Genomic DNA, 17,878 nt, shown 5'->3' on the forward strand with positions numbered 1-17,878 from the left:
TAGGCAAGCATACCTAGATGCTTAGGAAGTTGAAGTAATTTTAATCTTAATATTTTAGCTTTTGTATGTTTTAAAGTAGGATTGTTAATTTTTCTTGATTTTACTGCTGTGTTTTTTTGTGTTTTTTTTTTAGTAAACCACTTTGCAGGTTTCTCAAAATTAATTTTATTAAATAAATAAACAATAAATATAAATAAAATAACACAAGCCAAAACACAATCCATCCTGTAGGTTTAAGTATCTGTCCATAGTCGCCTACTTGTTATCAGAGGCCCAGAATCCACATTCCTTTGTAAGAAAATATGAAATAACGTAAAACCATTTTTGCAGGCAATAATAATAATAATAATAAATCAATGGGGGGGGGGGGAACGACAAGAAATTTTCCGCACTGGGTACCAACTGACCTTCCTATGCCTCTGCTTCTATCCCCTTTTACAATCTTCATTCAAATTGAAGTATCCCTTTCTTATTGGCTTCCTAGTTTTTTCTTTCTTTCTTCCCCTCAGTGATAATCTCTCACCTAGTTCTTTACCCTGCTAAGCAAATTTGGCCATGCCTCCTGCCCCACCCCCAATTTATTTGGTCAAACTGTCTTGCTAAAACTCTTGAGCTGTAGTATATTAATGATAAAATCTGTTTAAGCATATTTGCTACTGAAGACCTGTTCTCTTATCAACTTTCTATTAAAAAAACTTACCCAAGTATAAGTCATTTTTGCTTATTCTGTCCATTCTAATTGCTTTTACCTATGATCTCTATGCCAATCCAATGATTCTCATATTTTTTTTAAAAAAATATTATTTATTTCTTGCATTACAAAACAACAAGAAACAGTATTGGAACAAAATCTATCCTCCCATCATTTCCGAAGACATGAGGTCACATTATAACAGAGTTCACATCCCTTAAATTGTTGTATTGCTTTTGCATGGCAATTACAGTTACCACATCAATCATTTACAATATGCCGGTAGTCCCATGCTTTCCTCTTTTACACTGTACATCATAAAAGCATGCCAGTCCACTGAAAAAGTGTCTGTTTCATTCCCTTTGCTATTTTTAGTTTACTGGTTATTTTTTCTGTCAGAGCTTATTATCATCCTTCTTTATACCATGTGGTCAATGTCGCATCCTCTAAGAATTTCCAATACCTAGCTGTTACTAGCTTGGCTGCTAATGAAAGATGGCAAATAAGATGCTTAAAATGCATATTTGTATTGTCCCCTAGGTAAAGATTAAGTGAAGCCAACTCAGGCTTCTGACTATATTTTGTTCAGCTATCTCTCTAATTTGATTTGAATGCTTCCTCAGGTCTACCACATGTTCTGTGTCCCCATTATTCCCCCCCTTTCTGTCTATAATTAATCTGGTAAGTATCCATGATCAGACATCAATGTTCATGTATGCGACCATGTGCATGTTATTCTAGTCCTACAGTGAAATTAATGGACCTAAATTAGTCATGTTGATTAACTCAATGCATCTCTCTCTTTTTTCCTCTGCTGTAAAACTTTTCACCTCAAGCGTAAGTATGAAATGGTACAGAAAACAGAACTTTGGACAAGCTGTGCTAAACAACAATGCTGATAGAAATGAATCACTTTTTCATTACAAAAATTATTCATGCCACCATTTAAGTTGTTGATGCATGTTTGTATTATTAGTTGATATACTGCACTTAAATAAATGTTAAACAAATACAATATATCTGACAGGAAATAAATATAAACATACTGTTGTTACAAAGGGTCAAACCAGTAAGAGCATTTTTAACAAGTCAAAGTGATTAAAGTCACTTGAAATATTATATTTGATCCCCATACAGCTAACGACCAGAGAGCATGCCTAAGTCATGATAATAGTCTCACTAGTTACTTACTATAGCAATTCACACATTAGTATCAATTCTAAAACTTTCTGATTTGTTAAAATAGAAGTTACCTTTGTCCTGAGCAGCGCAATATTCTTATTAAAGATACATAGTTTCCTTCAACGGTTCCTCTGCTCACTGTTGGGACAGCTTTTCTGCAAGCCACGTATAAAGAACATGCTAGCCAATGTAGATCATTTCCCTGTTACATTAAAAGAAGCAAAAGCAGAAGTTGACTCCTCTCTAACTCATATGTCTAAAACAGAAAGGCTTTATTTTGTTACAGCAGGCGTCGCTAACCTATGCCCTCCAACTGTTGCTAGATTACACTCCATGTTCACTGGAGCTGTTGAGAGTTGGAGTGCTAACATTAGAAGCGCTACATGTTAGCCACTCCTGAACTACAGATAAGATGAATGATCAGGGAGTGGAATGAGGTTTCAAAGAGCTACATCATGGCATGTTAAACTACTCTCTGAACGGAAAGCATCAAGGCCATATCACAACCAGCTTTTTAAAATTATTTATACTTATTAGCATAATATGGATTCTCTATGTGCCTCTTGGAAGTTCCTTCAGTTCAAAATACAATTTGCCATCCAGTGTGGGGCAGAGGAGCTGCACTGGAGAAACACAAGCTGCAATCCCCTTTGGGCACATACAACCTATTGCACAGTTATTTCGAATCCCAGTTTATATGTCAATAAAGTCTTATAAAGCAGAGGGTGTGAAGTAACAAACCACCTTAGAGAAGTAACATTCACTGAAATGAAATTGCTAAGAGGCAACTGGACACAGAAAATATTTAACAAGGTCAGAGATTAAAGCAAATATAAGACTATATTTGCAAGAGCAGCCTTTTCATCACTAGAGGGAGAGAGGTAGGATTGCAGGGTATCTCCATCAGCTCTGCTGAAATACATTTTTTCCCCCTGGCACCTCCTTCCCTTTAAATCTTTCTATTTTTGCTGGTCATTACAGTAATTCTTTAACCAAGTAATAGTGCTTGAGTTTTCTCTTTCACTTCTCCCTTCCAATCCCTTTTCCTTTTGTGTTGTCTCTTTTAGTGTAAACCTGTTAACAGGTACTATCCTAGCATTGATAGTTATAAGCCATTCTGGGAGTCTGGTTTTTGGCTGAAGGCCAAAATAAACATGCTTTAAATAAGCAAAACATTTTAAAATACAAAGAAAGCGTTTCAACATTTCTTGTATACAGAGTCTTGTTACTTTTGCAAAGACAGCCCTCACTGTCAGCAGTTTTAGCTGCATGTTGTTCTAGTTTAAATCCAGCCTAGCATTGTAACGATACACAGGTGAGGAAAAGACCAGAGAATAGAACTTTAAAGTAAAAGCAGCTGTGGGAAATATAGGGCTACTGTTGAATTAATTACATTTCTCAAACGCATGAATTGATAATATCCAAAAGTAATAATCTTTTCAGAGAAAGCATTAGATTTATCAAAAGTAGTTCTGCAAATAACAACTTCAAAGTTAAATTTCTATTTATTTTCTTACATGTAATTTATCATTCTGAAAATGTGTTTCCATTTATCATCCCTAAAGTGTGTTTCCATTTATCATCCCTAAAGTGTGTTTTCATTTATCATTCCTAAAGTGTGTTTCCAAGTGTATCAAGTGCTGTACTACTACACTTTCACATCCCTTTCAATCCACTTCAAAATACACATTCAATAGAGAAGCACTCTCTTGGCCTGAAAAGCAAGATGAGCACCGCACCCCATAGTCACCTTTGACTGGACTTAACCGTCCAGGGGTCCTTTACTCCGATTCCACAGAGCAATTCATAAAACGTCTGGATTAATTAACATAGGGTACAAAAGTGTCATGTTACATGAGACTGGGATGGAGAGGAAAAGAAGATTAGAAATTAAAAACCGAGAGGTTGACTACAGACAACTATTTTGACTGGTAAATTATTACAGCAAGCATACAGCCATGTGGCAAATGGAACAGGAATAGACAACCTGCAGCCCTTGAGATGCTGGTGAGCTATAAATTTCACCATCCCTAATCATCTGCCATTTTGGCTGGATCTGATCAAAGTTGGAGGACCATAGTGTCCACACCATTGGGTAACTTCTACCTCTGTCAAGGCCCCTTTCTGGTGGGATATATAATTCTACCTCATGGCCTCCACCCCACTATCCAAGCTAAGGACACCCCCCTTCCCTCAAAGCCCCTCCAATCAAGGTTTCTTTCTAATTCACTGCCTCTACCACAAGCTCCACCAACTCTAAGATTATCCTATCTAGATTTACTTCTGCTTCACGACTCTGCCCCTCTACAAAGTCAAGGCCAATCCTCTCCACCACAAGCCCAGCCCACTGCCAAAGCTCCTTCTGCCAAGCAGTAATTTTTTTCTTGGGAAAAAACATGGGGGAAGTTAGCTAGTTAGTTTATTGTGGGCCCAGTCACAATGCCACTTCCCACCCGGGGTAGTGGCTAAATGTATGACAAGCAGACAATGATCTGGACTGGAAATGGTCACAACTGATTGCAGATATAGGTGGGTTTTTGGCTCAGGCATTGGGTATATATCCGTTCTAGTCCCCCACCCCCAAATTATTTTATTTAATAAAAGTAAGGGAACTCAGTTCCTCAGAGTTCAAAAAACGCCCCCTGCTGCCAAGATGTTCTACTTTGTGACCACGCCCCTCCGCAAAGGCCCCTCCCCTTTCACACAAGCCCCTCCCACCAAGCAGAAGCACCCCGCCCCCTTCGCTGCGCCCCTCCCCCTACCTCCAGAGTGTAATTCCTCCTCATGCTCTGGTAGCTCAGCCAGGCCTCAGCTCGAGCGCGCTCGTCCATGTTAAGGCTGCTGCACAGGTCCTCGTAGCGCTGCCGGGTGTCTCGCTCCGCCTCAGCTGCTGCCGCCGCCGCCGCTTCCTCCTCCTCCTCCTCGTCGTCGTCGTCCTTTTTCTCCTCATCGCGGTCCGCTGCTCCTTCTTCTTGGACGGGGGCGTCGGTTATGGCGGCCCCCGCCTCCTCTGCGGCCGCTGTCGTCGCTCGGGGTGAGGCGACGGGGGTCGGCGAAGGAGCGCCCCCTCCGGCAGAGGTAGGCGCGGCTGCCTCCTCTTCTCCTTCGTCTCCGCTCAGCATCGCCACTGACGGGCGTGGAAAGGATGAGGAGAGCGGAAGGCGGCGGCGGCGAGGGTCGCGCGCAACAACGCCGGCGAACTCGAGAGCCGCGGCTCGCGCACAAGGGCGGACTGCGCCTGCGCAGCGGATTGTTTTCGTGCGTTTGAAGCGAAGGTTGGGTGGAACGAGAGAGGCCGATGCCGAGCTGGACCCTTCCTTCCCTCAGCCGCCACCGCCGCGGCGTTCGAATCTAAACACCTCGTCTCCCTCACCCCCCCCGCGGCCCCGCCCCTCACCGCTCTGCTCATTGGGCAAGGGCGCGCCCACGCGAAGCCAATCAGCGTGCTGCTGTCTGCGCAAGAGATTTAAAAGTCAAGAGCGGCGGGGAGGGGAGCGGAAGTGGGAGCGTTTGTTTCTTCTGGGAACTACAATTCCCATAAAGCGTCAGCCTCAGTGAGGGGCGGGGCGAACCGGGGAACGTGTAATGTGTCATTTTCCTCCTCCCTCTCAATAGCAAAGGGAAGAAACCGATTACCGCTTATCGCCAGCTGCCTCAGAAATGATAGGATCTTACACGTTCGACACTAACTATGTTTAATTAGTTGGGGACTGTAATCATAGTACATCACACCAGGCTTTTTCTTTCTAAGTTTCACGGCGAGGTCTTTAAAAAAACGAAATTGACACACCAACACTCAACAAGACACAGGCCTCAATTTTGTCCCCTGTAAAAAATAGAGAAAATGACTGGATAAAACCGGTAGTTTGCTTTTTCACAATTCTTGCGATTTTTTAAAAAATAAAATGGTGCGGATGCCCATCATGGATAAAGGTAGTACGTAGTGTGGTGGGTGGGAGAAGCGATTCAAGGGAATGGGATAGAAAAACAGCCCAGATACATGCTGGTGTGGACTGCAAGAAGCCGAGTGGCAATTAAAATTTGGAATGAAATACGTCCACAGAAAAATTGGTTTGCCATGCAAGGTCCCCCTCTAGAACCACTGATCAGCATACAGTTCTAACCAGGCTCATAGTGTTCATTTAGGGGCCATGTATAGTCTTGTTTCATTTCTTGTCTTGTTTTCTAATCGGTGGCATGCCCATAATCAACGAAAGCCCTTGTTTATAAATTTAAAAGTATTTGCCATGTTTACATTCAGACAAATGAGAAATGTTATACAATTCCTATAAGCACAAGCCTACCAACTGTATCCATGGTTTGTAAATATCTGAAAGGCTGACGCAAGCTTATTTCCTGCAGCTCCAGAGGGTAGGAGCTGAACCGAAGGATTCAAATTGCAAGGAAGGAAATTCTGATTAAACATTATAAAAAACTTTCTGATGGTAAGAGCTGTTCAACAGTGGAACAGATTACCATGGAAGATGGTGAATTCTCCTTCATTTGAGGTTTTTAAACAGTTGCTGGATGACCTCAGCCAGGGATAATTTGGCTGCAATTCCTGCATTGCAAGAGGTTGGAAGATGACCTCTGGGATCCCTTTCAACTGCAGTTATATGATTCTTTTTGCATTGCACGCCCTAGCCAAAAGTAATCTACCATGGGTGTAAGGATACAGAATGGCTGACCGAATGACTGTCAGCAACAACCATTTCCCCACTGCACTGCTTAATTTGTATTTTTATAACTTCCGTAGAAAATGGCAGAATATTATTTTATATAAAATTATTCACTATCAGATATGGTAACAAAACAAAGTTCACTCTAGAGATTGAGAGTATGCACTATCCATATAACATTTCTAACATGGTATTGTAGCAAAACCAGTGTTGGCTGAAGGAAAGAACTCCACACCACTATTATCACAAAAATGCATGCCATGAGTCTAAGTTAGATGCCTCAGTATGTTTGCAAAGATCTCAAGGCCGCATCTAGCCATACAGCGTTATACTTTTAGTTGATAACAGTTCTTTTCACCTACACGAAGTTGCTTCTGAAATTTAGGGTAATCCCCAAACCAATTTAATATAGTGCAGATGAAAGTATGGAAAACTTATATGCAAACAATTCCCAACCTGCTGGATTAACTCTATTATATTTTAACCATATAAACCTAAGAACCATTTTAAATTAGCTAGCACAATCCTCCAATTTATGATGTGCCATAACACAGATTGGACCTAATGCACATCTTTTAGTTCCATGAAATCAGTTTGATTATGCATTTTCAGGTAACTGGCAAATGCCAAGGTGCAGTTGTGTATTGCATCAATCCTACAATGTTCTTCAAATTATACTCTAATGATAAAAGTATAACTGAATGAACAAAGGTTCATTCAACAAAGGAAGAAGCACATTCCACCACTAATTGCCAAGACAAGTGCAGGATGCAGAGCGTTTTCTAGTATTCAGCATTCACCTGGTCACTAAACTAGTTTAGTTTAAAGTATTTCTTGATGTTTTAATACAAAATCTTACTATATAATACCTTTGGCAAGACAAAACTATTTTGACAGCTCATATTACCTGCACATTCAGTATTAGCCGTAGGCTGAGACCCTATCTGCCTGCGGACTGTCTCGCCAGAGTGGTACATGCTCTGGTTATCTCCCGCTTGGACTACTGCAATGCGCTCTACGTGGGGCTACCTTTGAAGGTGACCCGGAAACTACAACTAATCCAGAATGCGGCAGCTAGACTGGTGACTGGGTGCGGCCGCCGAGACCATATAACACCGGTCTTGAAAGACCTACATTGGCTCCCAGTAAGTTTCCGAGCACAATTCAAAGTGTTGGTGCTGACCTTTAAAGCCCTAAACGGCCTTGGTCCAGTATATCTGAAGGAGCGTCTCCACCCCCATCATTCTGCCCGGACACTGAGGTCCAGCTCCGAGGGCCTTCTGGCGGTTCCCTCACTACGAGAGGTCAAGTTACAGGGAACCAGGCAGAGGGCCTTCTCGGTAGTGGCGCCCGTCCTGTGGAACGCCCTCCCATCAGATGTCAAAGCGATAAACAACTACCTGACATTCAGAAGACATCTGAAGGCAGCCCTGTTCAGGGAAGTTTTTAATATGTGACATTTTAGTGTATTTTTTATCTTTGTTGGAAGCCGCCCAGAGTGGCTGGGGAAACCCAGCCAGATGGGCGGGGTACAAATAATAAATTATTATTATTATTATTATTATTATTATATATGAATTGCAGAAAATTGAAACAACAAATTCTTTAAATACTGAATACCTGCAGATGTTTAGCTCTCCAATATTGTTGTAACAACTGTTTACTTTCTGCTCAAGCTTAGCTACATTGTGTGATAACTAAAAGGCATTTTTAATGTATTGAGGCCAACATCATGGGTTGTCAAAGAATATGTTTAATAAAAAATAATTAAACTTCCATTTGCTCTATAGAACATCATAGAAAGTAATTCAATAAATTACAAATGACTTTAAGACGCTTTTTCAACTACAAGAAAGCAAATTCAGACTACACAGAACACAACTGGCAAATATTGCAAAATGTCCAAAAGAAAAACAGGACTAAGACGGATCATGAAGCCTGAAACAAGGGATAGAAATACAAGGCAATAAGAGCTAAATTTCTTTTTAGTCACTACCAACATACACTTCTTCACCATATTGGATATCTTTTATACTGAAATTTCAGTATTAATGTAATTCTAATAAAGGCTCCTTTACAACCCTTGACTTTATGCAGTCACACTTGCATATTGTTTAGCCGACAGAGCTACATATTTCTCACCTTTCAGCTGATGCTGATTAAAAAAAACCACACCTTTACTTCATATTCAAATCTTTCAGTCACACATTGAAACTGTAAAATTTCCTTATTACAGAGAGATATCACTAGAATGGTAAGTAAAATTCACTTGACCATAATTAGGAAAATACTTTATTTCATAAATTTATTAAAAATTATGTTTAGGATTTCTTTTGGGGGGAGGTACGTAGGGGTATGGTGCAAAGTGATATTGTTGAAATACTCCATTGACTAAGTCAACAACCGTGTTTGGAAAACTTTGGCTATATCATGGATACATACAAGATAAATAAAAGTGCTATATTACAAAGGGCAAAATATTAAATATGTAATACATCCTTTCATGATGAATAATTGCTACCCCTTTTCTTGTGGCATGTTTTGACTATTGCTAAGACACTGAAGGGCCAAACAAGTCATACTATTCCGGGGAGGGAAAATACAGTAAACCAGCACAATCCAAATGATACTTTTATAACTGTAATTACATGTAATACTGCTTTCTAGTCAAAGGGGTTAATAATTTTGCATGTACAAACTTTATTTTTATTGGTAAAGATCTTGGTAAAAAACAACACAGTCTTGTTTACTGTACAAGCAAGCAACAGAACTGTATCAAAATACTAAATTATTTCCTTTTGAAAAGATTTGTCACTGACTATATCATCAGTATTTTTTTACCCATTCACTCAACTTGCCTATTCTTGGACCACAAGTGAAATTAATACAAGCTCACACCTTTTCACCTCAGTTCCACTGTATGGTGTGAATCTGTGATTCTACCATGTCAGAGTAATAGCAGCTTCAGCAGAACAAGGAATCCTATTACATATCTGATTTTATGCATCAAGGTTCTTAGGATCTGTATTCAAACAGATGCTTTATAAGCACTGTCATACCATGGTTTCATGGAACACATTTCTCACATCATTGTTGAAAGTGCTTTTTAAAAGTTAAGTTATTGGGCAACTCAGCATTATTACAACTAACAGATAGATGATACCCTAAATTTTGATTTTGGGTAACATTATTCTACATAGTCAAATCCAAACCTGTAGAGAAATATGAGTATTTTTAAACATGACTACATTTCCTCTTACCATTATTAACTGGTAACTACAGGAGTTTACATGACAAACATACACAAAAGAGAAACAAACAAAACAAACAAGCCATTTTCACAAGGATCTAATCCTTATCCTTATAACATGAAGTATGCAGTGTTGAAGTGGCACTTTGAGTTATTTCAGCTTGTGGATACAGCTCCTCAACAACATGAAGGCTGTAGAAGGAGCAAAATCTTAACATTAAAAAGGTATCCATGGTGTCGAAGAAAGTAAGAAAGGGATTTTTGTGACTATTATTACAAGAGTGCAACTGGTAATGGTAATTTCCCTTGCAAAATTAACATACACAGGATGCCTTTAAAAAGCAAAGCAGAATATGAAAACAAGTAGAGAAACCAATGTAAACTTCCTAAACTAACTCAGCTGAGGTAACAAGTAGCCAATCTAATTGGCTGAATGGGAAACTTTTCTTTTAAAACAGAGTTGTACCTGAATTGGAAACATCAGCAGTGCATCACAACACTAGAGCATTTTCTTGTAATTAAAACAATGGATGGTGATGTAGTTTCTACAGCTTTCATGACATTCATTAGCTGCCCAAATTATTGCTGAGTTTTGATCTGTAAATTATAGGTGTCAAGGAGGCTGTAAAACTATATTCAAATTAAATCAATAATGCGCATAAAGAATTTTGTGTTCACTACAAATATATTAAATATACAGCTCTTACTAAGCAATTTTTAAAAATTAACCCCCCCAAAACAAAATTATAATGCCTTTTGCTGTAATTCTTTTTTTTTTTTTACACAATTGTGTATTTGATAGTACATACAAGTTCAGAAACTTATGAACTTCAAGAAATATTACATGCAAAATGTCTTTGAAAGCAGTTTGCACTTCTAAACAAATACTGAAATGTTCGGTCATTAAATTATTGATGCACTCACTCAACACTGGTTATTTACAACAAAATAATTCAAGAATAATTTCAAAATCAGTTTATAATTTAAGTGCAGAGTTTGGGGTCAGTCTTCATCACTAGAATCCGAATCCTCAGACGAGGACGATGTACTGTCTGACCCAGAAGAAGCATCGGCTTTCTCTGAACCCTCATCTGTGCTGTTTTCATTGCGAGAGCTAGGCTCTGCTCCCCTTTTGTCTTCTTGATCTTTAACTCTAGAATTTTCCTCCTTTTCTTCTGTTTGCTTGGCTGTGCCTGTGCCATTGTTTTCATTGTTCTGTACATCAAAAATATTGGATTGGGACAAAGCTGGGATATGGAGATTAAGGCCTGGAGTGAGAAGCATCCCTGGATAAAGTATATTGGACAACAGTAAGGGGTTAAGAGCAAGAGGGCTGGCGGCTGCAGCAGCAGCAGATGATGTGGAAGGAGAACCCGACACAGAGTTTTCTCCACCATTATGTGCATTTTGGCTCTCTGTCCTTTCTTTTTTCCCGTCGGGCTCTCTTGAGTCATTTCCCTTTTTTTCCTCGGAAGCAGATTCTGTAGATTTTGTGAGGAGTCCTCCCATTCCTAGCAAATTTGGTAAGCCAGCCATTCCTGAAAGCAGCATGGGAAACACAGCAGCCATGTTTTTCGCCTCCCCAGCAGTGTTCAAACTAGTCGGCATTCCCATTAAGCCTGCTGTCACTTGCAGTGACTGAAAATTTTGCAGATTTTGCTGTAAGGCCTGGAGAGTAGATAGATCCACCCCTGGCAGCAGCCCATTGGCTAACAAAGGGTTGACCGGTATGCTTGCTGTTGCTGTTGCTGCAGCAGCAGCTGCCTTGGCAATCTCGCTTTTAGGTCTTCTCCCTCTCCTGCTTACTTCCTCTCGCACAACAGGCCCTGTGAGAATACGGTCAAACATGCTTTCAGGAAGAAATCCCTAAGAGGGGAAAAAATGAAACTTGGGTTATTGCATTCTTTAATGCACCTACCTATTTCTGCATCTTAAAAATATGCTGTAGCTAAATTGAAAAAATAAGTATTAAAATCAATTTCAAACACAGCAATCTGCTGATAATATGGTAGAATAGATATATAGCATAGTTAGGAATGTTAGCTGGAAACCAGAAAAATAATTCAAATAAAATCATTTGCAAAAGCTGCCTTTTACAGCTTTTGAACTTTAATTTATATAGTGCCTTCAATGTACATGGCACATAACAATACAAATAAGCAAGAGTGGTCTCAAGGCTCAAAATTTTCCTAGTTGTTTCCAAACTGCTTAAAACAGGGATCACACTGCTTTAAGGCTAACCTCCTTTCTTTGGTAAGTAAAGCTACAAAATTATGACACCCCCTCTAGTACTCACAGATTGTTTTACAACATCTGCCCATTCAGGAGCTACTCCATATTCAGAATTCTCTTTCAGGAATCTGCACAGGTCCTTCAGTGGTGGAGCAAAAGCACCTCCTACCTGAAATGTAAGGATCAAAAATGGATCAAACATATATCAGTATACTTCATGGATCCAACACTCAGTTTGCACTCATCTTGTTTCTGTCTGTGCTAGAATAGTTATGGTGACACATTATTATTATTATTATTATTATTATTATTATTATTATTATACACCGCCCTTCATCATAAGATCTAAGGGCAGTTCACAGAATAAAATACAGGATAAAAACAAGTAAATAATTAAAACAAAACAGCAAAATAAATAACTCTTCCTTCCCACAGACACATTTAAAAGGTTGCAGAATATTAATCAGCCAAAAGCCTGGTTGAAGAGAAATGTTTTTGCCTTGGGAGAGCATTCCACAAACGGGGAGCCACTACAGAGAAGGCCCATTCTCGTGTTGCCACCCTCTGGAGGAGGCACACAAAGAAGGGCCTCTGATGATGAAAGAAGAGTCTGTGATGGTTTATATAGGGAGAGGCGGTCCTTGAGGTAGGGCATCAAGCTGGCATGTCTCTGGATGGCAAAAGTTAAAGAAATACCTTTCTAGCATTCCTTCTATTGATTAGTTGAACACGTTCTTCCCCAGTAAGGCTATTAATATCCAGCTTATTAGGATTGCGACAACGGTGCCTTTTTTGTTTGGGTCTTCCTTCATGAAGCTGCATTTTCTGTGGTAGCAGAATTAAAAATACATATATATGTGAGCCCTCACTATTATTCAAGCTGCTTATGAATAACATATTTATGCTTAAGGACCTACTTAACGAAGGTTTTACTTCTTAAATATGCTGCACATTATGTTTTATATTAAACACCACAATATTTTAAAAGGGCCTCAAACCATGCTAAAATTATAATATATGTACTCATGGCGTGTTCAAAATTACAACCCTATATTAAAAGATGAATATTACACAGAATTTGCTTTCTATATTCAAATATCACAGCACAGTTAGAAAGAATGGAAATACTTACAGGAATAAAAGCTCCTAAATCTTCAACATAGCCAGGATGTTCATTGAACCATTTCTCCAAATCTTTTCTTTTAGGGGCATCATCGCCTGCAAGTCTTGTTCCATCTTTCAAGTTAATAACTGGAACTGGGCTTTCTGCATCACACACGCCGTGGGATGGTACATATGGAAGTGCTGGGTTTATTCCTGGAGCAACCTGAGGGACATTAATGCTATGGCAAACCTGCAGAAATACAAAGTGTTATGAGTACTGTTCTACTTAGTTCAGGCATAGGCAAACTTGGCCCTCCAGATGTTTTGGGACTACAACTCCCATCATCGCTTGCTAACAGGACCAGCGGTCAGGGATGATGGGAATTGTAGTTTCAAAACATCTGGAGGGCCGAGTTCACCTATGCCTGACTTAGTTGATTGGAGATTGCTGATTGCAGTCTGAGAGCTCTCTCTCAAGCGGCATCAACAGAAGTATAGTGTCCAAATCAAAGGAAGTACAGTAATAGCACTACTCTATTCTGCCTTGGTCAGACCACACCTGGAGTAATGTGTCTTGTTCTGGGCACCACCATTTAAGAATGATATTGACAAGCTGGAACAAATGCAGAGCAGGGCAACCAGAATTATAAAGTGTCTGGAAACCAAGCCTTATGAGGAATGGTTGAGGGAGTTGGGTATGCTTGGCTTAGATGAAAGGAGACAGAGAAGAGATGATAGCCACCTTCAAGTATCTAAAGGATGATGGAGCAAGCTTGTTTTCTCCTGCTCCAGAGGGTAGGACTTGAACCAATGGCTTCAAGTTACAAGAAACTAAATTCTGATTAAACATGAGGAAGAACACTGGAAGTTTTAAAGCAGAGTTTGGATGACCGCCTGTCATGTACAATCTAGTTGAGATTCCTGCATTGCAGAGGGTTGGACTGCATGACCCTTGGGGTCCTTTCCAACTCTACAATTCTATAATTCTATGAAGAAAACCTAGAGATAGATTTTTAATGGAAAGCAAACATCACATTTACATATTCAAGATGTCAACCCTGCTAAAAAAGTTTTGTCTTGCAAAAATATATGAACCTGATTAAATAAGATGCTGGATGGGAAAGTCAATGCATTTTATAATATCAATGCCAAAGCTAATACCAGTAGTACAATACAAGAAATCTACTGAAGCAGGCTGGCAGGTGGACTTCTATTTGGCCAATCTAAAGACATTAAAGCCTTCAAAATTAATAACATTTACATCAGAACAGCATGCATACTTAAAATATCAATTCACATCTGCTTACGTGGTTAGGTGCTTTGTTTCTATTTATAAACAGGATATCTACTCCTTCCACATTCTTCCTCCTTCCTCTCCTCTTTTTCATTACAGGTTGGTCATCAACTATTATTCCATTTGCAGTAGCTGTGGATTGACTGGAAGCTCCTAATCAAATTAACAGTTTCATAAAATTAGCAACAAAAGACTTTTTTTCCAAATGAATATGAACAACTGTAAAAGCAGCAACAAAAAAAGTCACGGAAAGTAAAATGAATTTATAGAAAAAGGTTCTAGCGTATCTATGAGACAGAGTTTTACTCTGAGTAGGCCCATTCAAATTAAGAACATGACTAAGGTTCATTAATTTATCTGGGCATGCACTGAAGAAATGTTAGTTGAATACCACCCCAGGGGTGGAGGAAGGGATGTGTGGTAGAGGCGGACTGCCCTGGGTGTCTTCACTGAGGGAGGTGACATTTGACGCGCCGCCTGCCTGCGACTCCCAAGCCTACCCCGAGCCATCGGCGGAAGGGGGGGAGCTGCAACGCTTTGCCGGTGGCATTCTCCCCTTCCCTCTTCATTTTAACAGCTTGGGGGAGGGTTAGGAGTCGTGGGGGGCAGCGCGCCGAATGTCCACCATTGGCAGCTCACTCTGCCCCTGGCTACAGGGCATGTGTGCTGCTCCATGCACCCAAGCGCCTGGGAGGACACCCTTTGTGCCCCGCTCCCCTTGGGAGCGTGTCCACCCTGGGCAGCACGGGCATATGCCCCGCCACTGTACCACTCCAGGATTATGTGGCATACATATTAATATTGATATCAAAGTACCCAACTTCAATAGGCTCTATATTCTTTTCTCCTCACAATTACAACCTGACACCAGGGGAATAACAGGCCTGCAAACATACAGATTGTAGCCTAGTATATCTTGTCAAGGCCAAAGAAAACCTCAGCATTTTCTCAGCTCCCTTATCACCATTACTTTATGCTACAGCTCTTCCTTCAAAAGAGTTGCTATTCAGCCCTGTAAAGCTGTAACATTCTTACTTATTTGAGTTAGGTTCTAGATAGAAGAACATCATCCAAATTATTTGAAGTGTTTGCATTCTTTCACTTATGCAATCATCAATGGCAATAATAGAATAGACTTGTTCATAAATGTTCCAGAGTTAGGGACAAGCAAGTGAGGTAGCCACATTTACTGATAACACTAAATTGTTCAGGGAAGTTATGAACAGAAAGGGTTGTAAGGAGCTACAAAACAATCTCTTCAAATTGTACCACATCATACTGCAAACAGGGACTCAATTGAATGGTAACATTCCTTGTTAGAGAGCCATGGAGAGAGATTCTAGTCTGGTCTTCTCTCTCTCTGACATACCAGTTTAATATGTGCAGGGAACGCTTTTGTGTATGACATAGCATCCAGCTGAGCACCCACCTGAAGTATGAAGTGTCACAGCACAGAACCAAGCTTATCACATTAGTAAAACTAGGTGACAGACAGTTAAACAGCTTGGAATGGCAATCCAAAAATTATTAATACAATATCTAAGTAGCAAACCTTTTGACATTAGACACTGGATTTCACACAATGCTTACCGAACTCTGGCAAAGACTTTGGGAAATTGGCAAGGCTGGTCTCTGAAGCATTCTGGAGTTCCTGTAGCCTGGCAAGGTATTGCTGCTGTCCTAATGTACCATCTTCACTTTCAAATGGTCTTTTCTGAGAAAGCCCCTGCTTCTGAAAAATTAATTTCAAACCCCCTTCCTGTTAAACAAACATGAGGGTTAGCACATTTCTTTGGGAAGAACAAACCAATGAAATAGTTTAAGATCTTCATTTGCAATTTCTTTCAAGAATTGATCTTCTCTCACACACGCATCTAAGTAACTGGCAGCCTTTAGTCAGGTACAGTAATGACTGCAACTGAATACTTTTATAAATAAGTATGTATTAAAACATAAATTTGTGGATATCAAATTAATTATTATTATAAAGGGTTTGTATTCATTAGTATGTATATTGACCTTTTAGCATAAGAGCCTAAGCAATTCTGAGTATGTGAATAATTGTTCTGATTTGTTCACCAAGGGCATTTAAAAACTGGATATCTGGAAGTTCCTGTTTTCAGACATTCAAGAAGAGTTCAGAAGAGCTAGACACTCTGGAAAGCACCTTCAGCACTAAAGACAGCAGAAGAAAGGCTATATGAGAAAGCATCCCACCAGCAAGGCTTCAAAAGTCCAAGAATTGTTGTCATTTGTTGATCAATTCTGAATTCTTTTTTTTTTTTAAAGGGGGGATGCCCCATAGAAATTTATCCCAAAATACCCATAAATGTGTGTGTGAAGGAAATAAGATTGAGAGCAGGCAGCCACTTGTAGGTAAAGCATGCTGCACACCGCAATCGCAATCAGGTCCTAGGGCGATAAAAATTAACATACGTCATTGATTTTCACTGTAAACTCCTTTTCCCGTACATGCTTCTTCACCTTTGACATCTGTGGTGACTGATCATTTTCTTCTTTAACATCTGCACTTGGAGGTGTTGGTACACTGGGCTCACTGTACTCTGCAGCGGCACCCGGGCTGTCTAAAAGCTTGGTGGTATAAAATGAAGCCACGGTATTGCTGTCGTAACTTCTCCGTGCCGAAGGCCATTTACCTTTCAATATTGTTTGACAAATACTATCCAGACGGTTAATCATAACCCGATCCTAGAAGGAATAGAAGGCAGTTAATAGCCTACTTTTCTATCTCAACAGTTAAACAACTTGCTAAATTAATCTGAGTAATTAATAAACAACCAACAAAATGTGGCAAGGCTGCAGGATCATCAGGAGAGTTTTGATCTATCGCTTAACAAATATTTTCTTCTGATTGTGGACATAATTTGGCATTATGATTTCTCTTGCTTTGTACATAAGAAGGGTAATAATACTTCCTTCAATAATCTCTACTGATGCACAAACCATGTTTTAAATTCCACTGAGGCTAGCATCACTGTTCAGGATTGATGTGACTGTTTGGCGGGGGGGTGGAATGGGGACGGAAGCCTGTCCACAGCAAAGTGTTATAGTTACTTCCAGAGAACAGAAATGCTGGGGGCAGTGCTTGGGGAAAAAACAGGTCTGAACAGGCCAATAGTCAGAAGGGTTTTTCTGAACAGGATGCAATAACAGATTCTTGTGTCTCCTTCCCCCTTTCCTTTTAGGCAGGAAAACTGACTGCAGCTTCTAAAATGAAGTCATATGGTTAAGCTCTTCTAGCACTGATAGTGAAAGTGAACATTTGGTGGCAGACAACTGGATCTCTGGCATAACTGAGTGGCTGGGCAAAGAGTAGGGTGTCACCAGCATGTGACTGAGGGGAATATTTATTTCCATATCACATATCTTCTAAAAGAATCACCATATGCTGGAGAAATTATAGATGTGGTGGCCAGTCCAAGAGG

General features: G+C 40.0%; 2 protein-coding genes across 17 annotated transcripts in view; both read right to left on the minus strand.

Moving 5' to 3' along the window:
• Positions 1–5,247, minus strand: part of RBL2 (RB transcriptional corepressor like 2) — a 30,929-nt gene extending 25,682 nt beyond the window's left edge. The window contains exons 1-2 of one of the 2 annotated variants that reach the window (XR_003707880.2): positions 4,636–5,247; positions 1,945–2,075 (exon numbers count right to left, since the gene is read on the minus strand). Coding sequence is in view for 1 of the 2 variants with exons in the window: in XM_028740176.2 (XP_028596009.2) it covers positions 1,945–2,075; positions 4,636–4,995 (491 nt within the window). In the remaining variant the exon portion in view is untranslated. The remainder of the gene's footprint in view (positions 1–1,944; positions 2,076–4,635) is intronic. The other variant, XM_028740176.2, reaches the window with a different exon arrangement.
• Positions 5,248–8,289: 3,042 nt separating this feature from the next.
• The window catches only part of CHD9 (chromodomain helicase DNA binding protein 9), a 72,706-nt gene continuing 63,117 nt past the window's right edge, over positions 8,290–17,878 (minus strand). For 10 of the 15 annotated variants that reach the window (XM_028740171.2, XM_028740163.2, XM_028740156.2 and 7 more), the window contains 7 exons: positions 16,869–17,141; positions 16,023–16,191; positions 14,446–14,585; positions 13,167–13,388; positions 12,731–12,859; positions 12,099–12,203; positions 8,290–11,668 (listed from right to left, as the gene is read on the minus strand). In XM_028740171.2, coding sequence (XP_028596004.2) covers positions 10,805–11,668; positions 12,099–12,203; positions 12,731–12,859; positions 13,167–13,388; positions 14,446–14,585; positions 16,023–16,191; positions 16,869–17,141 — 1,902 coding nt within the window. In that variant the 3' untranslated portion in view covers positions 8,290–10,804. The remainder of the gene's footprint in view (positions 11,669–12,098; positions 12,204–12,730; positions 12,860–13,166; positions 13,389–14,445; positions 14,586–16,022; positions 16,192–16,868; positions 17,142–17,878) is intronic. The other 5 variants (XM_028740166.2, XM_028740165.2, XM_028740170.2 and 2 more) reach the window with 3 other exon arrangements.

This window comes from Podarcis muralis, chromosome 7, assembly GCF_964188315.1.
Source record: "Podarcis muralis chromosome 7, rPodMur119.hap1.1, whole genome shotgun sequence".
Taxonomy (NCBI): Eukaryota; Metazoa; Chordata; class Lepidosauria; order Squamata; family Lacertidae; genus Podarcis; species Podarcis muralis.